At 38.7% G+C, this 20,034-nt stretch overlaps 3 protein-coding genes and 1 long non-coding RNA gene across 4 annotated transcripts in view; 3 read left to right on the top strand and 1 right to left on the bottom strand.

The window, feature by feature from the left end:
- Window positions 1-8,159: 8,159 nt before the first annotated feature.
- Window positions 8,160-14,310, bottom strand: LOC147755586 (uncharacterized). The gene is made up of 4 exons (XR_015327978.1): window positions 14,296-14,310; window positions 13,568-14,108; window positions 9,905-9,995; window positions 8,160-9,694 (listed from the first exon to the last, which is right to left on the bottom strand). It is a non-coding gene; the product is annotated as an uncharacterized LOC147755586 (long non-coding RNA).
- On the top strand, window positions 8,665-11,333 carry LOC111251852 (uncharacterized). The gene is made up of 3 exons (XM_022808905.2): window positions 8,665-8,856; window positions 9,473-9,635; window positions 10,565-11,333. Exons 1-3 carry the CDS (start codon window positions 8,665-8,667, stop codon window positions 10,759-10,761), a joined length of 552 nt encoding a protein of 183 aa, XP_022664640.1. The 3' UTR covers window positions 10,762-11,333.
- LOC111251851 (uncharacterized) lies at window positions 13,642-16,225 on the top strand. Its single transcript, XM_022808904.2, has 3 exons — window positions 13,642-14,017; window positions 14,520-14,996; window positions 15,327-16,225. Exons 1-3 carry the CDS (start codon window positions 13,642-13,644, stop codon window positions 15,623-15,625), a joined length of 1,152 nt encoding a protein of 383 aa, XP_022664639.1. The 3' UTR covers window positions 15,626-16,225.
- A 152-nt stretch (window positions 16,226-16,377) lies between these two features.
- LOC111251343 (uncharacterized) overlaps window positions 16,378-20,034 on the top strand; it is a 46,396-nt gene continuing 42,739 nt past the window's right edge. Inside the window, exon 1 of the mRNA XM_086989642.1 lies at window positions 16,378-18,093. Coding sequence (XP_086845768.1) covers window positions 18,073-18,093 — 21 coding nt within the window. The 5' untranslated portion in view covers window positions 16,378-18,072. The remainder of the gene's footprint in view (window positions 18,094-20,034) is intronic.

Below are 20,034 nucleotides of genomic sequence, written 5' to 3'. Positions count from 1 at the left end.
GAATAGCACGTAACAAACTTTGATTAGCTTGACATCGTTCTTGGAGGTCAAGCATCGTTTAATATGACCGAGTTCTTTTGGAGTTCGTTGAATTCAGCAGTTAGCATAATGTACGGGTGTTCTTTATTCAACATATTGTAAACCATGGGATAATTTCTATACTTCATTGGACAATCCTGATGCAGTTGTGGGCTCAGGTGGGACGATATGACCTCCGCTGTCATGGTATAATACCCTGACTGGACTCGTGCATTTGTGGTACGCCGCAAACACCCTTTTTTAAACATAGGATTGTAACCTGTGTCCAATTAATAATTCCAAAAGCAGTCAAGAAGGTAAAACATTTCAGGGTATTCTACTTTCAAAAAAACGCTCGCGTAAAATGAGAAAAACATATTTACCGTATCAATTTCCAGCTTGGAGTATCTAAAGCTTGAGGTACTTATGAAGTAATTGACGACTGGACTATAATAAGGACGTAAGCAATTCATCGAAAATCGAAAGTTTGTTGAAGGCAAATGACATGCTCGTTAAGTTTTCTCAAGATTGTTTTCTATTAATGTTTATTTTCTACAAAATACTACAATAAAATTGCCTGTTTTAAACATGTTGAAAACAAAAGCCTCAGTATGTTTTCTATATCACCTGCAGCTAAGCTGGTGAAAGTGACGAGAGCAGCGAGCGCTATTGTTAAGAGCTGATTTCTTTATATTTAGCAAATCTGTGATGTAGGTGACCTCGCAAATAGCTTACTAAGGAGTGTAAAGAAGTCTTGGCGGCCGAGGATGCCTAAAAATAGTTATTTTTCCGTTAACTGACGCAGCTTTGTTTTAGTTAGAAGATCATTATATGCTTTGGGATTACTTATTCTGTCGAAATCCATGAGCATGATGCCAGTATTAAAACCCTGCTTACGAGGTAAACTCGCGTCCGTCTTAGCGTGATCTAATCTGTACAAAGAGAATTCAGATTCACGATGCGGCTGTAGACCATGCCTGCCACATAAAAACAAGTGAAATAATCGATCAAAATATTACTACTGGTAGTAATAGTTTGTTACATGCGCCAACGCTACTGTACTGTAGAACCGTAGAACTTCTTTATCAAACAACAAACTTTTAAGCATTTGCTGTAGTGCACAGTAACTAAAATTAGAAGGAAGCTAAGGAAGGGTAAGTTAAACTAAACAGGCTGACTGTATGAGATCTGCACAGACATACCGTGTATAGGTTACGTTGTATACTACATGTTAAGCATGTTGAATAAAATTAATGGACGAAATAGCTTTCGAATGCATGCGATCGTAACAAAGCGACTCAAGGAAATCGTTGTTTATGCAAAATTATCGTTATCGATAGATTAGCCATGCTCATTAAATATTCTCTCGAGCATTACGAACGATAGTAGTTTGTAGTTCCTCTTGCGAATGTTGAACTTAAAAGCCTAATGGATGCAGAATGAAGGTATGCACATTAGTTACACGAATACACGTACATGTTGTTATAAAATTGCATAGTGGGGTTCAAATCGTTTGTTTGGTTTGATTCATTTTTGTTATGATTTACATACACTGTCTGAAACGGACAGAGATCTCACCTAATCGACGTTTTTCAATGTTAGGTGTCAACATCATAATTCCCATCATCATATTTTGAGTTAAATTTAAATTACGTTAAAATGCTTCCGATAAGGTTGTCCTTCCCAGAGGTTTGCGGTATGTGCGAGGAACTGAAGATCCGTGTCTTTCCAAGGCTTTCCAGCAAACACGTGATGGAAAAACGGTGTCATGAAGGAAATATCGTCGTTATATCGAGACATCCATGCCGTAAAAAAATATATTTTATCAGTGAAATTATCGCCTTCTCGCGTAGCTCGACTTCTTCCACTGCTGACTGAAAAGCGCACTTTTTGTTGATTTTAATATCATCGTAAGTCACAAGGCGATTAGATTTGTGCACAAAGTGTAAAGAGGTGAATAGAAAAATCAACTGAGACGCACTAGCAGCCTTCCTATTACAGCCAGTTCAATGCGTTCCAGCAAAAATGTGCAAAAAAATTTTCAGTGACATATAGAACTTGAAAATATTTCAACTTTCTAAGTTTAATACCAGCGAAAGCAAATATAGTAATATTCGATATTAATCACTCGATTTTATAAGCCAAAAAGCATATGATTATTTGTATAATAATGGCTATGCCAGAAGAGCGATCTCGCCCCTTTCTTTGCAACGCTGGTGACGCGGACCCTTAACACAAGGTCACAGTAAGTAACAAGTCATTTGACTTGTCATTTTGAGACTTCTGCATACTCTTCGAACTCGGAGGAACGAGCGTTTGTCGGCGACGATATGTCTATATAGTGGGTTTTGCGTGTGATCGAGTATCGATCGAGCCGATGGCTGATTGCAGTCCACGACGAATTTGAGAAAGCGTACTTAGCAAACAGTATTACGTCGATCGTACTCTGAAAGTATATCATGAAATAGACATACAAGATGAGGTGCATTGTTATGAATAAAAACCAGGTTGTTAATGCCATATCGTATAGCTTCGATCTAACAAAGCCACATATGTATTTCACAAAAATGATAATACTCAAATTGATGTCATATGCTGTATGCAAAAAATATGATATTTTCAATCTGCTTATTTACTAATAATCGTCAAAAGTAAATTAGAATCAGGGCGCTGCATTGACTTGAAGAATATGCAAAAAAAAAGTTAAATCCACTATATTAAAATGGTTGACAAACACTGGTGCTTGTTCATTTTTATATATTCTAGAACGAAGAGGGTTGACATAGGCGGCGGATCCATTGTTAGTAGATGAGCAATTACGTATTGATTATATAAGCTTGACTCTTAGCAATCATTGAATTTTTAAGGAAACAACTGAAGTGTTCGATAGTCAAACAGGAATATGAGTAGGGTGTTCTGGCTAAATATTAGACTGAAGTTTATATTTGTTTTTCACTACATAACAAATCAACGAAGCTGTGATAGCACTATGGGTAAGCTTGTGCACTTCTTTACGAGACAGATTTCGGCCCAAAGACTCGCTTGCCAACAGTCCATTAGCCGGCAAAGGTGGGCCCGCTGGAGAGATGAAGCTTCACGATTCGTTGAGGTAAATATGAGTTATTCGACAACGAATTAAGAATAGTGAAACCCCGATTAGTGTTATATAAAGAGTTGTTTGAGGCGGTCTTGATCTGAACTTGTTTCTCGCCATATATCTGATGGCAAAGGCTTGAATTGTATATATTACCTCTTTATTATTTATATATTATTTATTATTCTTTGGAAAAATTAAGACCTCTTTATTTGATTGATGAGCGCAGATTTCAGGTTATTGTCGGCGCTTTTTGGTGTGTTCGGATACTGTTGAGAGCCGTCGCTCCGCCACCTCGGTAGTTTGAGGCGGGCATCTGTAATGCGAGGGTAGCTGCCTCATTTTGGGCACCTCAAGCTAACTGTTGGGGTTTTTGCAGGATTGATGAAACGGTTCGAGGAGAATCATCCAACTGGTCGGAACGGCCCTTTGGCGAAAGTAGCTGCCGAGTCTAGAAAAGCGCACACGCTAATAAAAAGGAGGACCAAGTGTTTAGCTACTCTAGACACAACTATCAGTATTTGAAAACAGTCGTGTCGCAGTTGATCTGAACAGAGCTGCATTGGAATATAAACAAGCTCAGTAGATAGCGCTAGAAAAAAACCGTTTTCATTCGTGAAGCATCAAAAGCTGGGATTAACTTCCTTCAGCGTTGCACGTGGATGGTATTTTACTAAAAAGGTAGGTAATTTAACCGACACGTAGGATGTTCAGACTGTACTTCATACACAGCTATGTTTTTCTCATAGTATGTGAAAGTAGATCCAGCATTTAGCCATGGAAGCGTTGTCCTGTGATTAGTTGTAAAGTTCAAATAGAAGATTGTGGCGTCAGTGAACTTGTAAAAAAAACTCTGCTTTGATTGGCTTATTGTCGATGCGAAGAGAATATGGCTGAAGTATTAATCACGTATCAAAGATATAGCTAGATTCAAGTGCATATAATGACCAAATCGTTTTCCTAAATTTATTTGTCGTCAAATGAAAAAGGGTTAGACCTGTTTTTCTAAATTTTTAGCCCACAACCTCAGCTGTTCGTATTTATGTAAAAGATAAGAAAAAAATTGATAAACTAAAAAAACATACAGCGATTAATGCTACCTTTTGAAAAAAAACCCTATAATAATTTTTTTAATGTTCAGCTGGAGAGAAAGAAACAACATCTGTGCTGGAAGTCTGTAGGGTAAAGTGACTAATAACTTTGTGTTACTAATGTACGCTCACTTGAAATACTGCCATATTTCATAAATAAGTATTTCGACTTTCTGCGCCCGCTACTGCTTTAGCTAAGCTTTGCTTCAGACTGCTGGCCCCCAGCACAAAACGCCCGCTTTTTCATCTACCCCATCCCACGTGTTTCTAAGTTTAGGTGGCAAACACGTTACCTCTGCACCATCGCAAGGACTGCTTGCCATATGAAGTATTCATTTCTTGGGCCCAGAATTGTCGGACTAAAAAGGTTAAGTAAGGGTTACAACCGAGTTAAAGTTAGGCCCTACTTATGTATCATAGATGGACGCAGAATCAACGCAATGATTGTTACATACAGACATTTAAAAAGTGCGAATTGAACAAGAGCCTTCAGGCTTTTTCCACCTAACCAAGTCGACAATCTCCTTTTAGTTTTGCGCACCTACGGACCTCTAGAACAGCAGTGCAAAGACTCTGTTTGATCATACTAAAATGGCGAATAAGCTCGTCAATTCTCATCTATGTTTTAAAACACTGAAAGTTCAAGTATCCAACTCATCCGGCCAACTGATTTTTATATTTTCTAGATGTTTTTAAGGAAAATGTTTCAGAAAAAATCACAGACTAACATTAGAGGAAAACTTAAATTAGCTTGAGGCTCTAGTAGGCTTTGCCTATCTGCTAAGCTAGGTATTGCCAGTTTGAGGGTTCGAGTATTGTTAATGGCAGTAGAGCGTCGTGATATCTCCCTTTCATTTCCTTAACATTTCTTTCAAGTCTGAGTATTTGGCTAGATCAATCCCGAATGATACCACCAAGTCAGGTCAATGCTGTTGTTAATTACCGATCTTCAAACTTTCTACAGACTTAAACGCAAAAGTCGATTGTAAATTGGATGTGGTTGAGCGTAATTAACTATGCCTTCCTTGTAAAAAAAAGTCATGATGTTCATCCCTGGCAGTAAATCATGAACGATTTGTTTTGTCTGACTAGACTTTTCAAAAGCTGTAGAGATATGTCTGAGCCTGTATGAGTTGTAACACATTTGATTTTCTAGAATATTCACGTATTAGCTTCAATCGAATTATCTCATTTTTCTTCAACTACCTGCAGAAGTTATTCTCGAAGTCGTAACGATTGAGCATGCCGACATTTTTTTGTTAATATAATCAGCAGTACCCTAGTTACGAACGACATACTTCTTATCGGTTTTCTATTTTATCTACTGCGATTAGTTTAAGCAGTCGAATTTGGTAGATGATTTACTAACACAATCCTGTGGATTATTCATTATATAATTACTCATCAGACATAATAAAATGTTTACAACTACAATACGCAGTTTCCGTGTGTCTACGATTTGTGAGATATATCCTGATTGTGCTGAATCAGCTTACTGCGGCTCCGATGACTCCTGTCACTTTACGGCCAGAACCAAGAGGAAAAAAGCCTCGCGCTTCTTAAACCACCGCCAATCAAACATCAGTTGTTTCACATGTTTACTATACCCATCTGTTTTCAGCTCACTTAGTTTCACTCAGCTCTGTCGAATAGAAGTGTCTTACAGACACCTCTGTTCCGTTCTTCGGTCGGAAAAAGCTTTAATCCATCTATTATTGGAGTCGCAAAAATGATCGGGCGAAGAGGAAAACCATTTCCATCGTTAGCGTCGGAATTGCGATTTTTTGGTGGAAAATAATATACAATAGTTTTGATTGAGCGATCAAAAGAAAGTAACTAGGAGGCACGTAAAACTACATTAGATGAAAAATGTCCACGCTTGGAGAAAAAGTGTCGCCCATAATATAAGAGAAGAAACTCGTGTGACTGATAGAATCCGCTAGGAATCATCAGCCTGTGATTACCACATATATCGGTCCCTTCATCGCATGGATTCATTATTGGGCAACGAGGGAGATTTAAGTCATGATTCTAGGCTATTTCAATTGCTCCTGTTAGTGGGCAAGTAAACAGCTGCATCATTGGTGACACCAGCTATTGCTCTCAATATGATTAAGGAATATACGATACAATGATTCCAATATATTTAACGAGGACACATAATAATACGTACGACGTCATTGATCTACGGGTAACGTTATTATCAAGTATCCGGAGGTTCAGAAGTCAAGATCACTTCTATTTGACAATATAAAGTATGTTTAGGCTTTCAAATGTAAAAATTCATTGCCCAATATCTCCTGTTAGTTTCTAAATAATTCACTCTATAATACTAACGCAATTGAAATGGCAGCAGTTATTCTATACGAATGTACTACTATGTCTATGTTCTCCGTTACAGAATTGATTTTGCTTCAGCCAATCTAAGCAGTCAATCAATAATGAGCTATTTTGTGTGCAACTATTTAATCATCTTGCAACTATGCAGAAGAATCGGAACTTTGCCCACATAATCATTAGCGCAAGTACCTTAGGTTATATAGTATATTAGTAAGGTCCGTATCTATTTGTGTTATGAGCCGATAGATAAGTTACGCTGCGCCTTATCAGCTTCTAGGTAGAATCATAAAAACTTTGTGAAATGGTTCCCATAGCTGGGCCGTACCCCACTTATCTACCTTTCTGTTAAGTGGCATGAATTCATTACAAAGACAGCCATCCTACCACGCCGTTATACAATAGGGCTTAATAAAGTTGACAGGCGATCGCAATCATGATTACTGACCACGAGTGCATAAAACATGATCCGGAAGAGTGAAGCAGCTGTTCATCAGAAATGGTACGAGGTGAAAAGTAGAACGCACGAAGGAAAAGGGGTTCTCGGTTGGCTTGTATGATACAAGCCGGTAAAACTGTGAAGCTTAAAATGCAAATCAGAGTGATGGGCTGCAAAAAGTAGAAAGTAGAAAAAGTAGAAAAAAGAAATGTAGTAGGGACGGTAATTAAGTAACCTACAGTGCCTCATGTAAGGACGTTTGCCGCTGCGCCTGGGCGGTCATGATAGAACAGCTCTCAGGGCGGGAAGGGATTAGAGCACTCGACTCTTACATATCGATTTGTTTTTCCGTTAACTTTTTTATTTCTATAGATGGCATGCCAAAGTACAAACTGTACTTTTGATTAGGAAGTTTCATTGACATTTAAAGTTAGAGCGGAAATTCCTCAACAAGCTTTTATCTGCAACGTTGCGGATGGTCTGGCCAATGCGGTTTTCCTCTAAAAGCTTATGTATACATATATTTTTTTAGACAAAATTATTGTAGATCAAAATAGAAGAAAGTAGATGACATGAAAGGTTGTATCAGATCCATTAATACCATGAATAGAAAGATGTACTCTTTGTATGAGTATTATCTATTAACGGGAAAGTCGAACACTGGGAGACAGAGTAGTTTTCATAAACTTCCATTATAATGATGCTTTACCAGTTCATAAAAAAAAGACTGTTTTTATTGTTTGCATGAACTCAGTGAGTATAAATGGAAAGTGATAAGAGACACCCATACCGATACCTCATAAACGACCCTTAAGGCCCTTTGACCACAAGCAAAAAGTAGGTTTGTATATATATAATAGTACGTACATTTTGCCAGGTAAATTTCGCACTGCCCGTCATCTATAAAACTACAAATCTGGGTCTGATAACTAAACGTAAAAGCTTTTGATGGAGATGCCATCGGCTTTCACGCGTTGTGCGTCAAGCATCTCTCGTTTAATATCTATGACGATTATTTGACAATCATTGGTGAAGTTAGCATGAAATTTGGACTAAAAAAAACCTACGCATAGGTATAAAAAGATAGCTTTAGTCGGAACGCTTAAAAAGATTCCTCGCAAAAGGATCAAATAGTTTTTATATTTAAAAAAAGGCAGTAAAAAAAAGCACAACAAAAACATCTATAATGGACAATTTATTTGAACTACAAACAGCACCTAACCATAATCGTATAATAATAGGTCGTTGGTGAATTACTGATGAACGCTCGCTGTAGAAGGCTTTACGCATTCATAGTCTCTAGCAATTAAATTACTACAAGGTTTTATATGGAAATAAAAACAATTAACAACAGCGTTGCTCGCAATTGTGAACGCACGTCTCGTTTGAAATACTGGGTATTGTAGTGCGCGTACTGAAATACACGCACTACAATACGAAACCTCAATGCGTTCCGCTCGTTCTGGATTAACACTATTAGCACTACACCATGACATTCTTTGATTTGTGTGCGTGCTTCCATATGTTTTGATGTTGTAGTCTTTTTGCCGGCGCCATTTTGTGGACTCCCCTACAGAAAGAGGATTGCTATTCGGCGCAATCGTTACATTCGATCAGGGCGGCCAAAGGAGGCATTCTCCAAACAACGGAGTACTTCGTAAGAGATAAGAAGCTTTGTTAGTGAAATGAATCTGCTGTGCATAAGGGTCGCACTCGTTATCGCTTTTTTAGGTGCCTTGGGTTGTGCTTTTAGCCAGAAGGTCCTGGACATCAAGCGCGTTCGAGAATACGCGCAATACACAAACGACCCAATCAATCTTCGATCTACGCGTATCGTAAAAAGACAGACACCGCTACAAAACGGTGCGACGGCTACGGTAAGCTCCCGATTTGGAAAAAAAAATTTAATCAGAGCTGAAAAATTGACCAGTTATTTTTGTACTTGTTTTATACGTCGAATCAGCATTGTTTTTTGTTCACGTTCATTGTCCGTTGCAGTAAGAGATTGGTGTTTTTTTCACGTTCAGCCTTTTACGATTATCGGTGTTACGCTAACGTATTTTTACAGTTGTGCATAATTCTCTTCTAAACGAACGGGTCTCAGATGTGTACGGCCATATTCTGCTAGATCGATATAACATCTAGTCGATAGTATTGATTGATACCAAGAAATGTTTCCATCTTTAAGGTGTTTCGAAGTTGAATGCAAGATTAATTTTTTTTTGTTGTTTATCAAATACTTTACTATGACTCGAGTTGTAACGTTCACAACTGTAACTTTCTTTTCTAAATGCTACGGACACTCTATACTTTAGACTAAACATACGGTCTCGCAGAATTTGCAGCCGGAAGTAGATGTCTTCATTTGTCCCTGCGACATAGTTTTGATTTTATTTCTATTCATACATCTGAGCTATTCATCAGTTATGTCCAGCGTCATATGGAGTTGCTGCAGATGTTTTTTTCTTTAACAAGTCACGTTGTTTTCCTTAGGGGACGACCAACGCTGCAACTGCTGCGGCAAACTCAATGATGGCTGGCTGGTCCCGGGTAGCTGCACATCTCCCGCAATTCTTCGTTGAAGGCCGTCATTATTGGCCAACACAATACTCGCTTACGAAGCAGTTCGGTTTGCAGGGAATCAATGAGCTTATCGGTAGGGTTACTTCAATCATCTGTCTGGTGTTCAAGTGGCTTGGCCGACTAAACCTCTAACTGAGAAAGCGAGAAATCAAGAAAATTGTAAAAAACAAGCGACGCCTTCCCGTAATGATAGTATTAGCCTAACAATTCTTGCCCCTACCGTAGCCAGCATTAGGAGATGGAATTCTTTAAGTTAGGTTGGCATTTGTTACATTAGTCAAAAACGTTCGTAGTCTAAGTATGGATACATTGATTATAGTAAAGTGGATATGATTTATTTACCTTTGGCTAGGCAGTTAACCATCTCCATCGAGCCTGTTTGCTCGGTTCATTTAATTGTTTCCTGTGAAAAGTGGTCGAACAATAAATCGGCCTAACACCAAACAGAAAATATAAGTTAATCTGACTGTTTATCTCAATGTGTGAACTTCAATCACTGCCCCTGACATATTTGTAGACAGGTGATCATTCAAATAGTAAGATGCAATCAGTAGAAAAGAAAGCACCAACAAAAGCAACTGATATGTAATAAAACATGGCGAATCCGGCAATAAAGTGCAGGTAATCAATTCAAGGCCAGAGGTGAAACAGTTGAGACATCCATACATCGTTGCTTTCATATAAAATTCATAGGCGCCATCTGGTGGGAGTTGTTCATATAACCATCTGTACTATTTGTTTTAATTGGAGATCTGAGACTAGCATTAATTTGCAGAATTACTCTATCATGTCTGAGCAATATCCGCATGTTTATGTGTGCTTTCCAATGATATTCATATGCAGGTTAATCGTGTTGTCACTTACGAAACTTTACAGAATAGATAAAAGACATGGGTGGTAGCAAATGATCCTATTCATTTTAACTGAAGCAAGAACCGGGAGATAATTAAGAAAATAGCTTTGATACTGCAATGTTTACGCTGACGTGTTTCTTCGTTTTAGGGGAAGTAGTCCGGTACGAGCGATCTCGAGCTCTGGCAGCTGCGCGAGAGTCGTCGTGTCGCCAACGGGATAACTGTCTTTGGAATCAAAGGTTTACAATGGTGTCCACCTTATTTGGGCCAATGAGCGAAGAGCAACGTTTAATGCAAAAAATCGACTGTAATTCTGTTTTTGCTGGATGCCAAGGCTATCATTAGAGCTAAAGGTCGTTAGAGGAATAAAACATTTGATAAATGTTTTATTCCTCTAAAAATGATAATTACCAGGTATTCAATATCTGTATAGCTTTTTGTTCGTTATCCTGGGTCAGGAGTGGCGCACACAGCAATAACTGTTCCTGACAAAAGAAGGTCGCTAGAATCAGAATATTGTACTACATGTCCTAGGATGTTTACTGTAATACGCCCTTCATTGTGACTCCATATGGACTGTTCAGATGTTTGTTTCAGAAATCCTTATCTTCATTTGAAGACCATTGATTCTTAAACATAGTTATTTCAGTCAGGATGTTTAAAAAATATGCACAAATTAAAACAGCAAAAGAAACCCTCAAAAACCCTCGTTTTAGTGCAATACAAATTTCATAGAAAATCTTCCTGTAGGGATGACGTCAAGCAATCTAAAGTATGGGTGACTGTTACATTTTGTAAATAGATAGTAGAGCTTCAAAGTACAGTACAATGTGCGTACAGCTCAGTATTGTTAAACAGGAAATAATTGTTCCTATCAGATGGGGAATAAAACAGTCGATAGTAACATGCCTGTACGATGCGTTATGCCTTTTATTTTAGTGTTTGTCATTTGCAAAACGTTCTCAGCGGCTTTGTAATAATATTACCTCCAAAGGTACGTTCCTTTATAGGTTACTTTGTAAGGAGAGGTGATAAATATATAACCAGTCCACTCCAAAGATAACTATTCAGTTCAAAGTGATACTATTTGGTCCTATAGATTTAAAGTTCAATTCAATATGAAGATTATTCGATGTCAGCATCTAGTTGACTTACTGGAGTATATACTCGTGCATGACAGATCGCACGACACAGGGAACTTCCATTAATTCAATGTTGCCAAAATTACTCTTGGAAAGCATACCCTTCTGTAAAGTTCTCGTATACAGGAATGCTTTTTATCATAAGTTTTTTAACATTTCCAAATATTTTTACTATCAGCTTATGTATTTATAGACGGGGAAATGCTTTGATTGACCCAGGGGATTTGACTTCAAGTTAGATAAGAGTTTTTTTTTACTACTGACAATTGTTTTAGGGCCCCGTCTTATATGGCTCGTGCGTAGTGTCCACGTAAGTTAGATGTTGTGCGTATAAGATATGTATCTAAAGAAAAACACAATCAGAAAATGTATCGGTATTTCCGTCTTTCCTCAGATTTTTCTATCTGATTTTTCTATCTATTTTTAGAAAACTATCTAACCTAACCTAACCTATCTTTGGCCCGGTCCCTTTCACGTTCAACTTCAATATATTTCTATGTAGTTGTTTTCCTGTTCGGCTTCAACGCTACGGCACGCTTAAAATCTTCGACATTTTTTTAAGTCATTTTTCAGGTTACAAAAGGTTGACCGCTGCTGTAGTTGACAATAGCCGATAAATATTGCAGACCGAAGGCGCATAGATACTATTCGCTTTTCGTATATTGAAGCTGGAAGGCCTTACGGGATCAGTAGAAAGGACAGATAATACACATATCAAGAATCTATTGTATTTCTTCACTGGTTAGTAATTGCCTGCTTTTATAGTACATGATAAATTTGATATACAAGCACAACACAGTGTTATCACTAGAACGTGGCGTAAATGATCTACCATGGCGTAAATGAATGTGTCATTTGGCATCTACAATACCAGATGGGTTATCTTTTGAAAGACTCGAATGCACCGCAGGAGTGATAGATAAAGAGGAAACTTATCGAGTTGTGTATTCAACCCAAAGGTATTTAGTCAATTAAACAGGTCATTGTGGTCTTTGGCGCGTACTTCGACTTCACGGTTGAACTTGGCCCGCTACTACAATGAAAATTTTCGGCAATCATACGCGATCATTTGAACGGTCACGTGTCACAAGGGTAACAGCGTCAGCCACAGCAAAGAAGATGGCGGTAGTGATGTCTGCTATAAACGATCGATCGTCGCGGTGCTGATATTCCGTGGCTGGCGTGAAGGGTCTCAGTGGTGCGCTGCCCGTACGCGCATGGTATTTTAGTCTAATATATTGTCCAATTTCATCTTCCATATGTTTTTGTGCGTTCATATTGGCAATGCTTTGTGCTCATAGTTACAGAACTTAGTGAGCTTAACTATTGTATAAGTACATTTTTGTATTGTTCTACTTGAATGCGCCTTTCGTTTCGCTACGCCCGTACTACGCAATACCGGTAAGCTAGAAAACATCTAAAACGCGAAGTACGTGATGTATGCCTTTACCTAATTGAATACTGGCGGCGTAACCTGACGTTGGTTTTGACGGCAGTTATGTTCCAATAGAATTTACGGTGTGGGCTGTTCATGACAATGGACTCCAGCAGCGTTGCAACAACTTGATTGACGCACTACATTGATTTCTCTATAGAACGTACTCACGTTAATAACTAGCTACGGTTATGGCTTATAAAGGATGATTCAGCAAAACATAGCTTTGAATAATTGGGCATTCGCATGGTAATCGGGAATTCGGGATAGAGAGCAATATATCCTGCAGTAAAGCCAACGCTGGCAGACAACCGTGCTCTTTACGGTGGCTATAGGCCACAACTATTTTGCCCGGACCGTAGCAGATAGCAGTGTATTTTTAGCGCAAAAATACGGTTTGTATTAACTGTGTTTACCAAATTATTTGCTATTAATGCGAAATTCTTATGCAGTCCATTGTTAAGCGATGGTTCATTCGTAATAGCTCGTTGAAGAACACATAGACCTAACTGAAGCTACGATTATATGCTTAGCTAATGTTAAAAGTTATCTCAGATTTTTCTACTCTTTTTACCTGAACCTTTTTGTTGACTGTGTGAATTCAGCATCCCTGTTCAAATAAGGGAAGGCTCAAAAAATTGAAAGACGATGTCAACACCACGGTCTGGACTTCCGAAGGCTGATGCAAGCAACTATCGTATACGGACCTTGCGTGACGGTTTCGAATGTCCAGTATGTCGCCGCGTAAGAGCATCCGATTGGGATGGACTACACTCACATATAGTCAACGTCCATCATGTAGACCTCGATGAGCTTTTCGATGTAAGGCAAGAGGAACGTCAACCCTGGAACAAACCACAAATGGTATCAGATCGTGCCGAACTAACGCATCACAATCCTCATATCCGTCCGACGGCACACTATAACTCAAGATCGGAAATGGTTGGTTTCGACCATCATCATACGCCTGAATTGTGTCGCCGCAAGAGTGTCCCACATGTCGACGTGAGGGTACGACGCAAAGGTAAATCAAAAAGTCCAATTATGTTATTTTTGCTGTCCTGTGACAAATTTCTGAAAAAGCAAAAATTTGTGCGATAAGAACATCCGTCGACCTGAAAGATAGTTAATTGTAATTAGTGCGTCTTGTTACACGAGGCGTTATGCTGATGCATTTTTTTAAAGACGCGGTAAAACGACGAGTGCATAATCTTCTCACGTCCATATGTTACCACATTATGACATATGTAAATTATCAGGAAGAACTTTAAAATTTGCGTGAACTGTCACATTTATACTCACACATCATTTTACACCTTGTTGCTTACTTAGTTGATGTATTTGGTCTTCAAAATCCAAATTAGAACAGTTTTAGCGTTGACACGGGTATTATCTTTCATTTATCCTGTGCTTTTATCGGTAGATGTTTGAGATTGCTTACTATATCTAATTAGGGTTACTTAATGTATTAAATACCACACTTCAATTGGCGTGGTCTAGCATATTGATATACTTTATTTGGGCAGGTCGAGAAACATCAACACCGAAAGTAAATCAGGGTCGAAACGGAAGAGCCGTTCGTTATAAGCGACGTCCTTTGTGCCTACGATGCCCCGTGTGCACATGCGTGTGGGCTGCAGACTTTGAGGGGATTTGTTCACATGCGTCTGTTGTACATAGGATCAGGCTTGACAACTATACGATGATTAAAGATTTGCTCGCACTGCGCGCTGAGAGGCTCAGCTCAATTAATGTCGATACGCCAGACGACTACCTGTGTTGTGTAAAGGATAGACAACAAGTAACCGACCCTCAGTTTGAAATGCGACTTGAAGCTACATCGCATCTTCTTCATACATCTTCACAGGCAAACGCGCCGAGCTCAGACCAGGACACATCTCCTGCTCAATTAGATGCTGAACCTGATTTCGAGCGACAGGCGGCTGCTGCGCGTCGTGAAGTTCGATCACTAAGCGACTTCGGTATACATTATACCTTAGAAAGTAAGTCATCCGTTGATAAAGTCAGCCCCGTGCTGGACGTGCACAAAGGTTACTTAATCCGTTCAAAATAATTGTTTATATCCATTATGTTTTTTTCATAACCCACGTAATGAGGCAATTGACACGATAGGCAGTTGTAAATTGGTAAATTAGTTTTTGACTTGTCTTCTAATCTAACACTACCGTATTCTCTAGTGAAACGGAAATACTTGGAAGCTCCCGGATGTTGATTTGTTTACTTGCGATATCCCGATGCCGCACAATGAACTTCCGTGAACAAATCTACTTTGAAAAGCTTGTTGACAACAATATAGGTTTTACTGATTTCAGGTTATCCCGTTCGTAAAAGGTCGGCATCAATGATCCACCTAAGTCCGCCCCAGCTTGAAAACGTTTATCAAGCTCATCGACAATTGAGGGCTCGTCGCCAGCTAGAGGCGAAATACAAGTTACAGCAAGATGACAAGAGTCATATTTTTGCACTGGTACGGCCCACGGCTGAGGATAAGATCGCCGAAATAGATTTCAAGATAGCGAAATGCCTCATTGGGGGCTATGCAATTCCGCCCAACAGTAGGCTGGATTCTATCCAGGAAGACGCTGACCCAAAAGTTCAGCTTTTTAATTAGAAGGTGTCGCTCCGCCACCGACGTTGATGAGGCGAAAAAAGTTTGCCTATAAATAACGTGGCCTCATTACATTTATCTCATACATGTATGGGTGAGGCGAACTATACAGAAGCGAGAAACAGTTTTACGTTGGTTTATGACTTAATCAGTGAAAACGTTTATTGTAATTTATAAAGTTAGTCTTATTGAGACTTTTTAGGAATTCTTATGAGTAGGGTTTAGTGGAACACTTCCACATGTTCCATCGTGCCATATTGAGCTTCATATGTGCAGATGCGCCGCCTTATATACGGCTACTAATCATGGATATATAGCAACGATCTCACAGTTAATAACAGTGTGTTCTTATTGAAAGCTGTCTTAAACATTGAGAGTAAAAGGAAGGGTTTAATTAGAAAACGTTATCGAGAATAAATAAGTTCATTGGCCATCAGCGCAAATCGTTAATCGAATGTAACTTAAATTAACGGAAAGCGATCATTGTCCGCTGTTTCGTTTATTACTATAAAGTTGTTCATGCGCAAAAATTTACCGATTAATTTGCACAATTTAATAAATTACTAAAATTAGTGTAATGTAATAAATTATATCAACCCTCGACTTTTACCGGTTTTTACCCGTCTCTGCCTAAAACAATATGTGCATTAAAACGCTAGCTGTTGCTGTTCACTTAATTTAATTCTTTATTACCATTTACTTGATGTTATTATCTATTGTTGCTTGCCTGATTGACCTTCTAGGCGCACGCGGTCTATCAGGCCATCAGCATTACTCACGTACCCTTATAGTGCTCGTTCTGCCTATCGTCGACGATCTATGTACCGTGTCAGTGGGGAAAGCTCGCTTCTGTAGATCAGGACAAATTTGATTCCCTAATATCGCCATGCGAAGGTCGTTGAAAATACGAACAGTCATATTTATAGGGGTTTTTATGCGGTTGTATAAAAATATCAAGCGGAGAGTGACATATGTTGGCGATCAATTGCGTAAGCGAGCTCTTATTAACCGCAATACTGTCAAGAATTAACATGACCTTGCCGGTCCTGAAAGTTAATTAATGGCAATAATTAATGGTAGCGCCTGCTAACGTCTAAGGTCCCGCTGGACCGTTCGATCTTGTTATACGTATCACACCGAGTACTCTAGATCATTCTAAAGCTCTACCATTCGATCACTGGACCTTAGTCTATAGCAACAATTATGCCTGCTTAAATTAAGTAGGGGGTCCTAATTTTTTTCCATATGGCGTTTTTCTTGACTGACACGGAAAGTTGGATCTGACGCGTATAGTCCTTCCAAAAGGGGTTAACATGGACATAATGCCAGAGTATGTAGCGCCAATTTCCACCTGCGGATCAGCTGTAACACTAGCAGAAATAAGGTTCACGAGAAAATCTTTTCGCATCAATTTTTCCTCTTCATCCAAGCACCTGCATGCATGTAGACGTACGCACTGACGGCGGCTGCGTCGTCGCTGCTCCTATTTATTCGTAACCTCTTTTTAATGCTCTTTTTTTGAAGTATTTAACAATACTTCATGCCCTACAATGCTCAATGCTCTACATAAACTGGCAGAGCTATATTATTTCCCGTGATGGAGCGACGCGGGGTGATCTAGATTTGATTCCAAACGTAGACACACCTCGTTTCTCTGTTCGAGCTACGCGTCTGACGCACACCAAAATGGTATCGAATGTAAAACTCCAAACAATTAGTTTAATACAGTATCGTTTTACTTTTAAGTCTAATTTGCGACTTGGATCAATTCCTAAGGTAGCATAGTACAACGAGCGGTTGACAACAGAGACTGTACAAGTGTCCTCACCATAGCAGCGGTGACTCACGCTAAATATAATATCATTTCATGAAAGTTCTCGTTTGTACAATTTATTTAAGAGAGGGGAAAAACCACCGCTAATAATTTTTAGATGGTAAATAATATTATATGAAATTAAAAAGTGTTTCTTTAATTTGGGTATTTGTGTTAAGGGGTTTAATCCCGACGCAGCAACTAAACAGCTAACTAACAACATCAAATAATTTTTGTTGATTAGAAGTAATTCTGCGTCGCTCATACCTCACCATAACTATAGAAGTGTATAATTTACAATTCAATCGAAATTATTCATTGGTCGGCAGTGCGCGCTTATTCTTCTGTATCTTTTGTGAACTTAGCATTGTACTGGTGCAGATATTAACGTACATATAAGAACTTCGCGAAGTGAGGATATCTAGAGGCTTTTGACTTGTATTCAATCAGTCAGTGCATTAGAGGCACACATAATTTGACATCTGCTATACAGGCAGCACATTGTTAATGCCATCAAACCCCACATTTCGTTGTTCGTCAATAAGACATTGGGTAACAGCAATGAAGCAATAATCTGCAAATCAAAGAAAGGTCTAAGAAATTATATGTTTCGCTATGGAAGAAGAAGCCCTCGAGTATGACTTGCATTGCGCTTCAGGTAAGTCGTCGAACGGCAAGTTGTTGTCCATGATTATTAAGTTTAAAACTATTTTCTTTTTCGCCAGCTCGTCATGGTAAATGGTGCCAAATAATAAATTCAATCCTCGCCTATTGATATTTTAGTACTAACACCATTTAGTTTTTCATTGTTGAGTAGGGCATATGCCATCGCAGATATTTAGTTGAAATCAAATCACACTACACGGGATAACCAGTAACGTGATTCTAGAACCCATCGGGATGCCTTCGCTTAGTGGGTGACGTATCTGCTGGCTAATCCTAGCGTCACCGTTGTGGTCTAAATTCAAATAGACTCACGGTTCGTTTTGATGGAACGCCCGATGGCGATACCAGCTGTAGCACTCGAAACAGACAACTCCTATAGGGATACGCAAGCATCGTACTATATACATCACGTTATCTATAAAATGGTGTCGAAACTTTCTAATACGTCTATTTTTCACGTCGAGTAATAGGTGAACCTCACGTAAAATTTACATGTTTATCTTAACGTGTTCTCTTAAGCTTTGATTCCTTCTCCTAGTTATAACAGTAGTTTCTCTATAATTTCTTTCAATTTCAATTTTTATTCCCTTAGTATGTCGTATAATTTAAATATATTATCAGAAGCTGCACGTTACAAGAACCAGATATTAACTTAAATGCGCTTTAGATGTAAATACTTTAGGTTTTGCAAATTTTCGTTACCTGAGGATTTCATCATATTCTCTGTGAGACTGCCATGTAGACAGAGGCTTACTCATTCCTATCAATTAACATGCTTTACCTATTAATGTCCTCTGTGCCCTGAGCCTAAGCTTACCAGCTATAACAATTTACAAGGGCATCACAGTCGTAATCATCAACATTTTAGACTGAATTCGATGAAGCGCAGCTACTAGAACCGTGATGCCCATACAATGCCGAAGCACCAGCTTCTCTCCATAAGGCCCCGCATCGACAGATCAGAATGTACTGTTATTATTCTTTACTACGATCACATCGAACTAAATGGAAAAAACGTAATTTCATCACCTCAATACAAATAGTTAATTGGATATTTGTTAATCGGTCAACGGTTTCTACTTAATAACTTTGTAAGCAAAATGTGATTCAGCTAATACTTTAGCACAGAACATACGACATGTGTCCCTTTTGTGATGACCTAGCCGAGGATAGGACAAATAGCAAACATCAGGCACGTTTCCTGAATCTTACGTCTAAGCATATCCGAAATATGTCGGGCTTTACTTAATACTTTTAAACGTTGTCCTAAACTTTTTCACAGTACCTAAAACCTACAAAGCAGTATAAAAAAGCACAATGTGAAAATGTATAGATAGACATTTTGTATTTCCCCCCTGTACCAAATTATCAGGAGTATAAATGCAGAATAAACAAATAATAAATCAGCATCTACTCAGAGCAGATCCCTTACATTTGATTGAAATCTTAACTATGCATAATAGTTCGATTTCTAAATGTCTGATTTACCATCTAAACACAAGCTTGTATTTACTTAATTAAATGGTTTACAACAACCGGACTCGTGGTTAAGTGGGCAGTGAAGCTATGCCCAATGGCCAGCACAACCCATTGTGATTTTTCCAATTGTTTTTACTAGGCCGTGCGTTTAGCTGTGATGCCGTAAGCCGAGCGTAAAGCTGTGATGTACAATAATTGGCGCAAACGAGCTATTCGATTGCAGAAGGGTGATAGCACTGCGATGATGGACGACTTTACGCTTGAGGAAAGTTCCGTAGAGAACTTTCCTCAAACAACTAGTATTAAGGCTGGATTAATCAATCAATTGGCAGTCTTTCTAGATACTCATCGAAACGAAACAATGATGATACTGTTGGCAGCTTTACAAAAAATGGCACACGAGCCACTTTGAACAGGCTTGACAAAAATACGATTATTCTTCTGAATAGTGGTA

Source organism: Varroa destructor, unplaced genomic scaffold (genome assembly GCF_002443255.2).
Source record: "Varroa destructor unplaced genomic scaffold, Vdes_3.0 BEIS01000005.1, whole genome shotgun sequence".
In the NCBI taxonomy this organism is placed as follows: domain Eukaryota; kingdom Metazoa; phylum Arthropoda; class Arachnida; order Mesostigmata; family Varroidae; genus Varroa; species Varroa destructor.
Note: the sequence above shows the minus strand (reverse complement) of the source record. Positions and strands in the feature narration are given on the sequence as shown.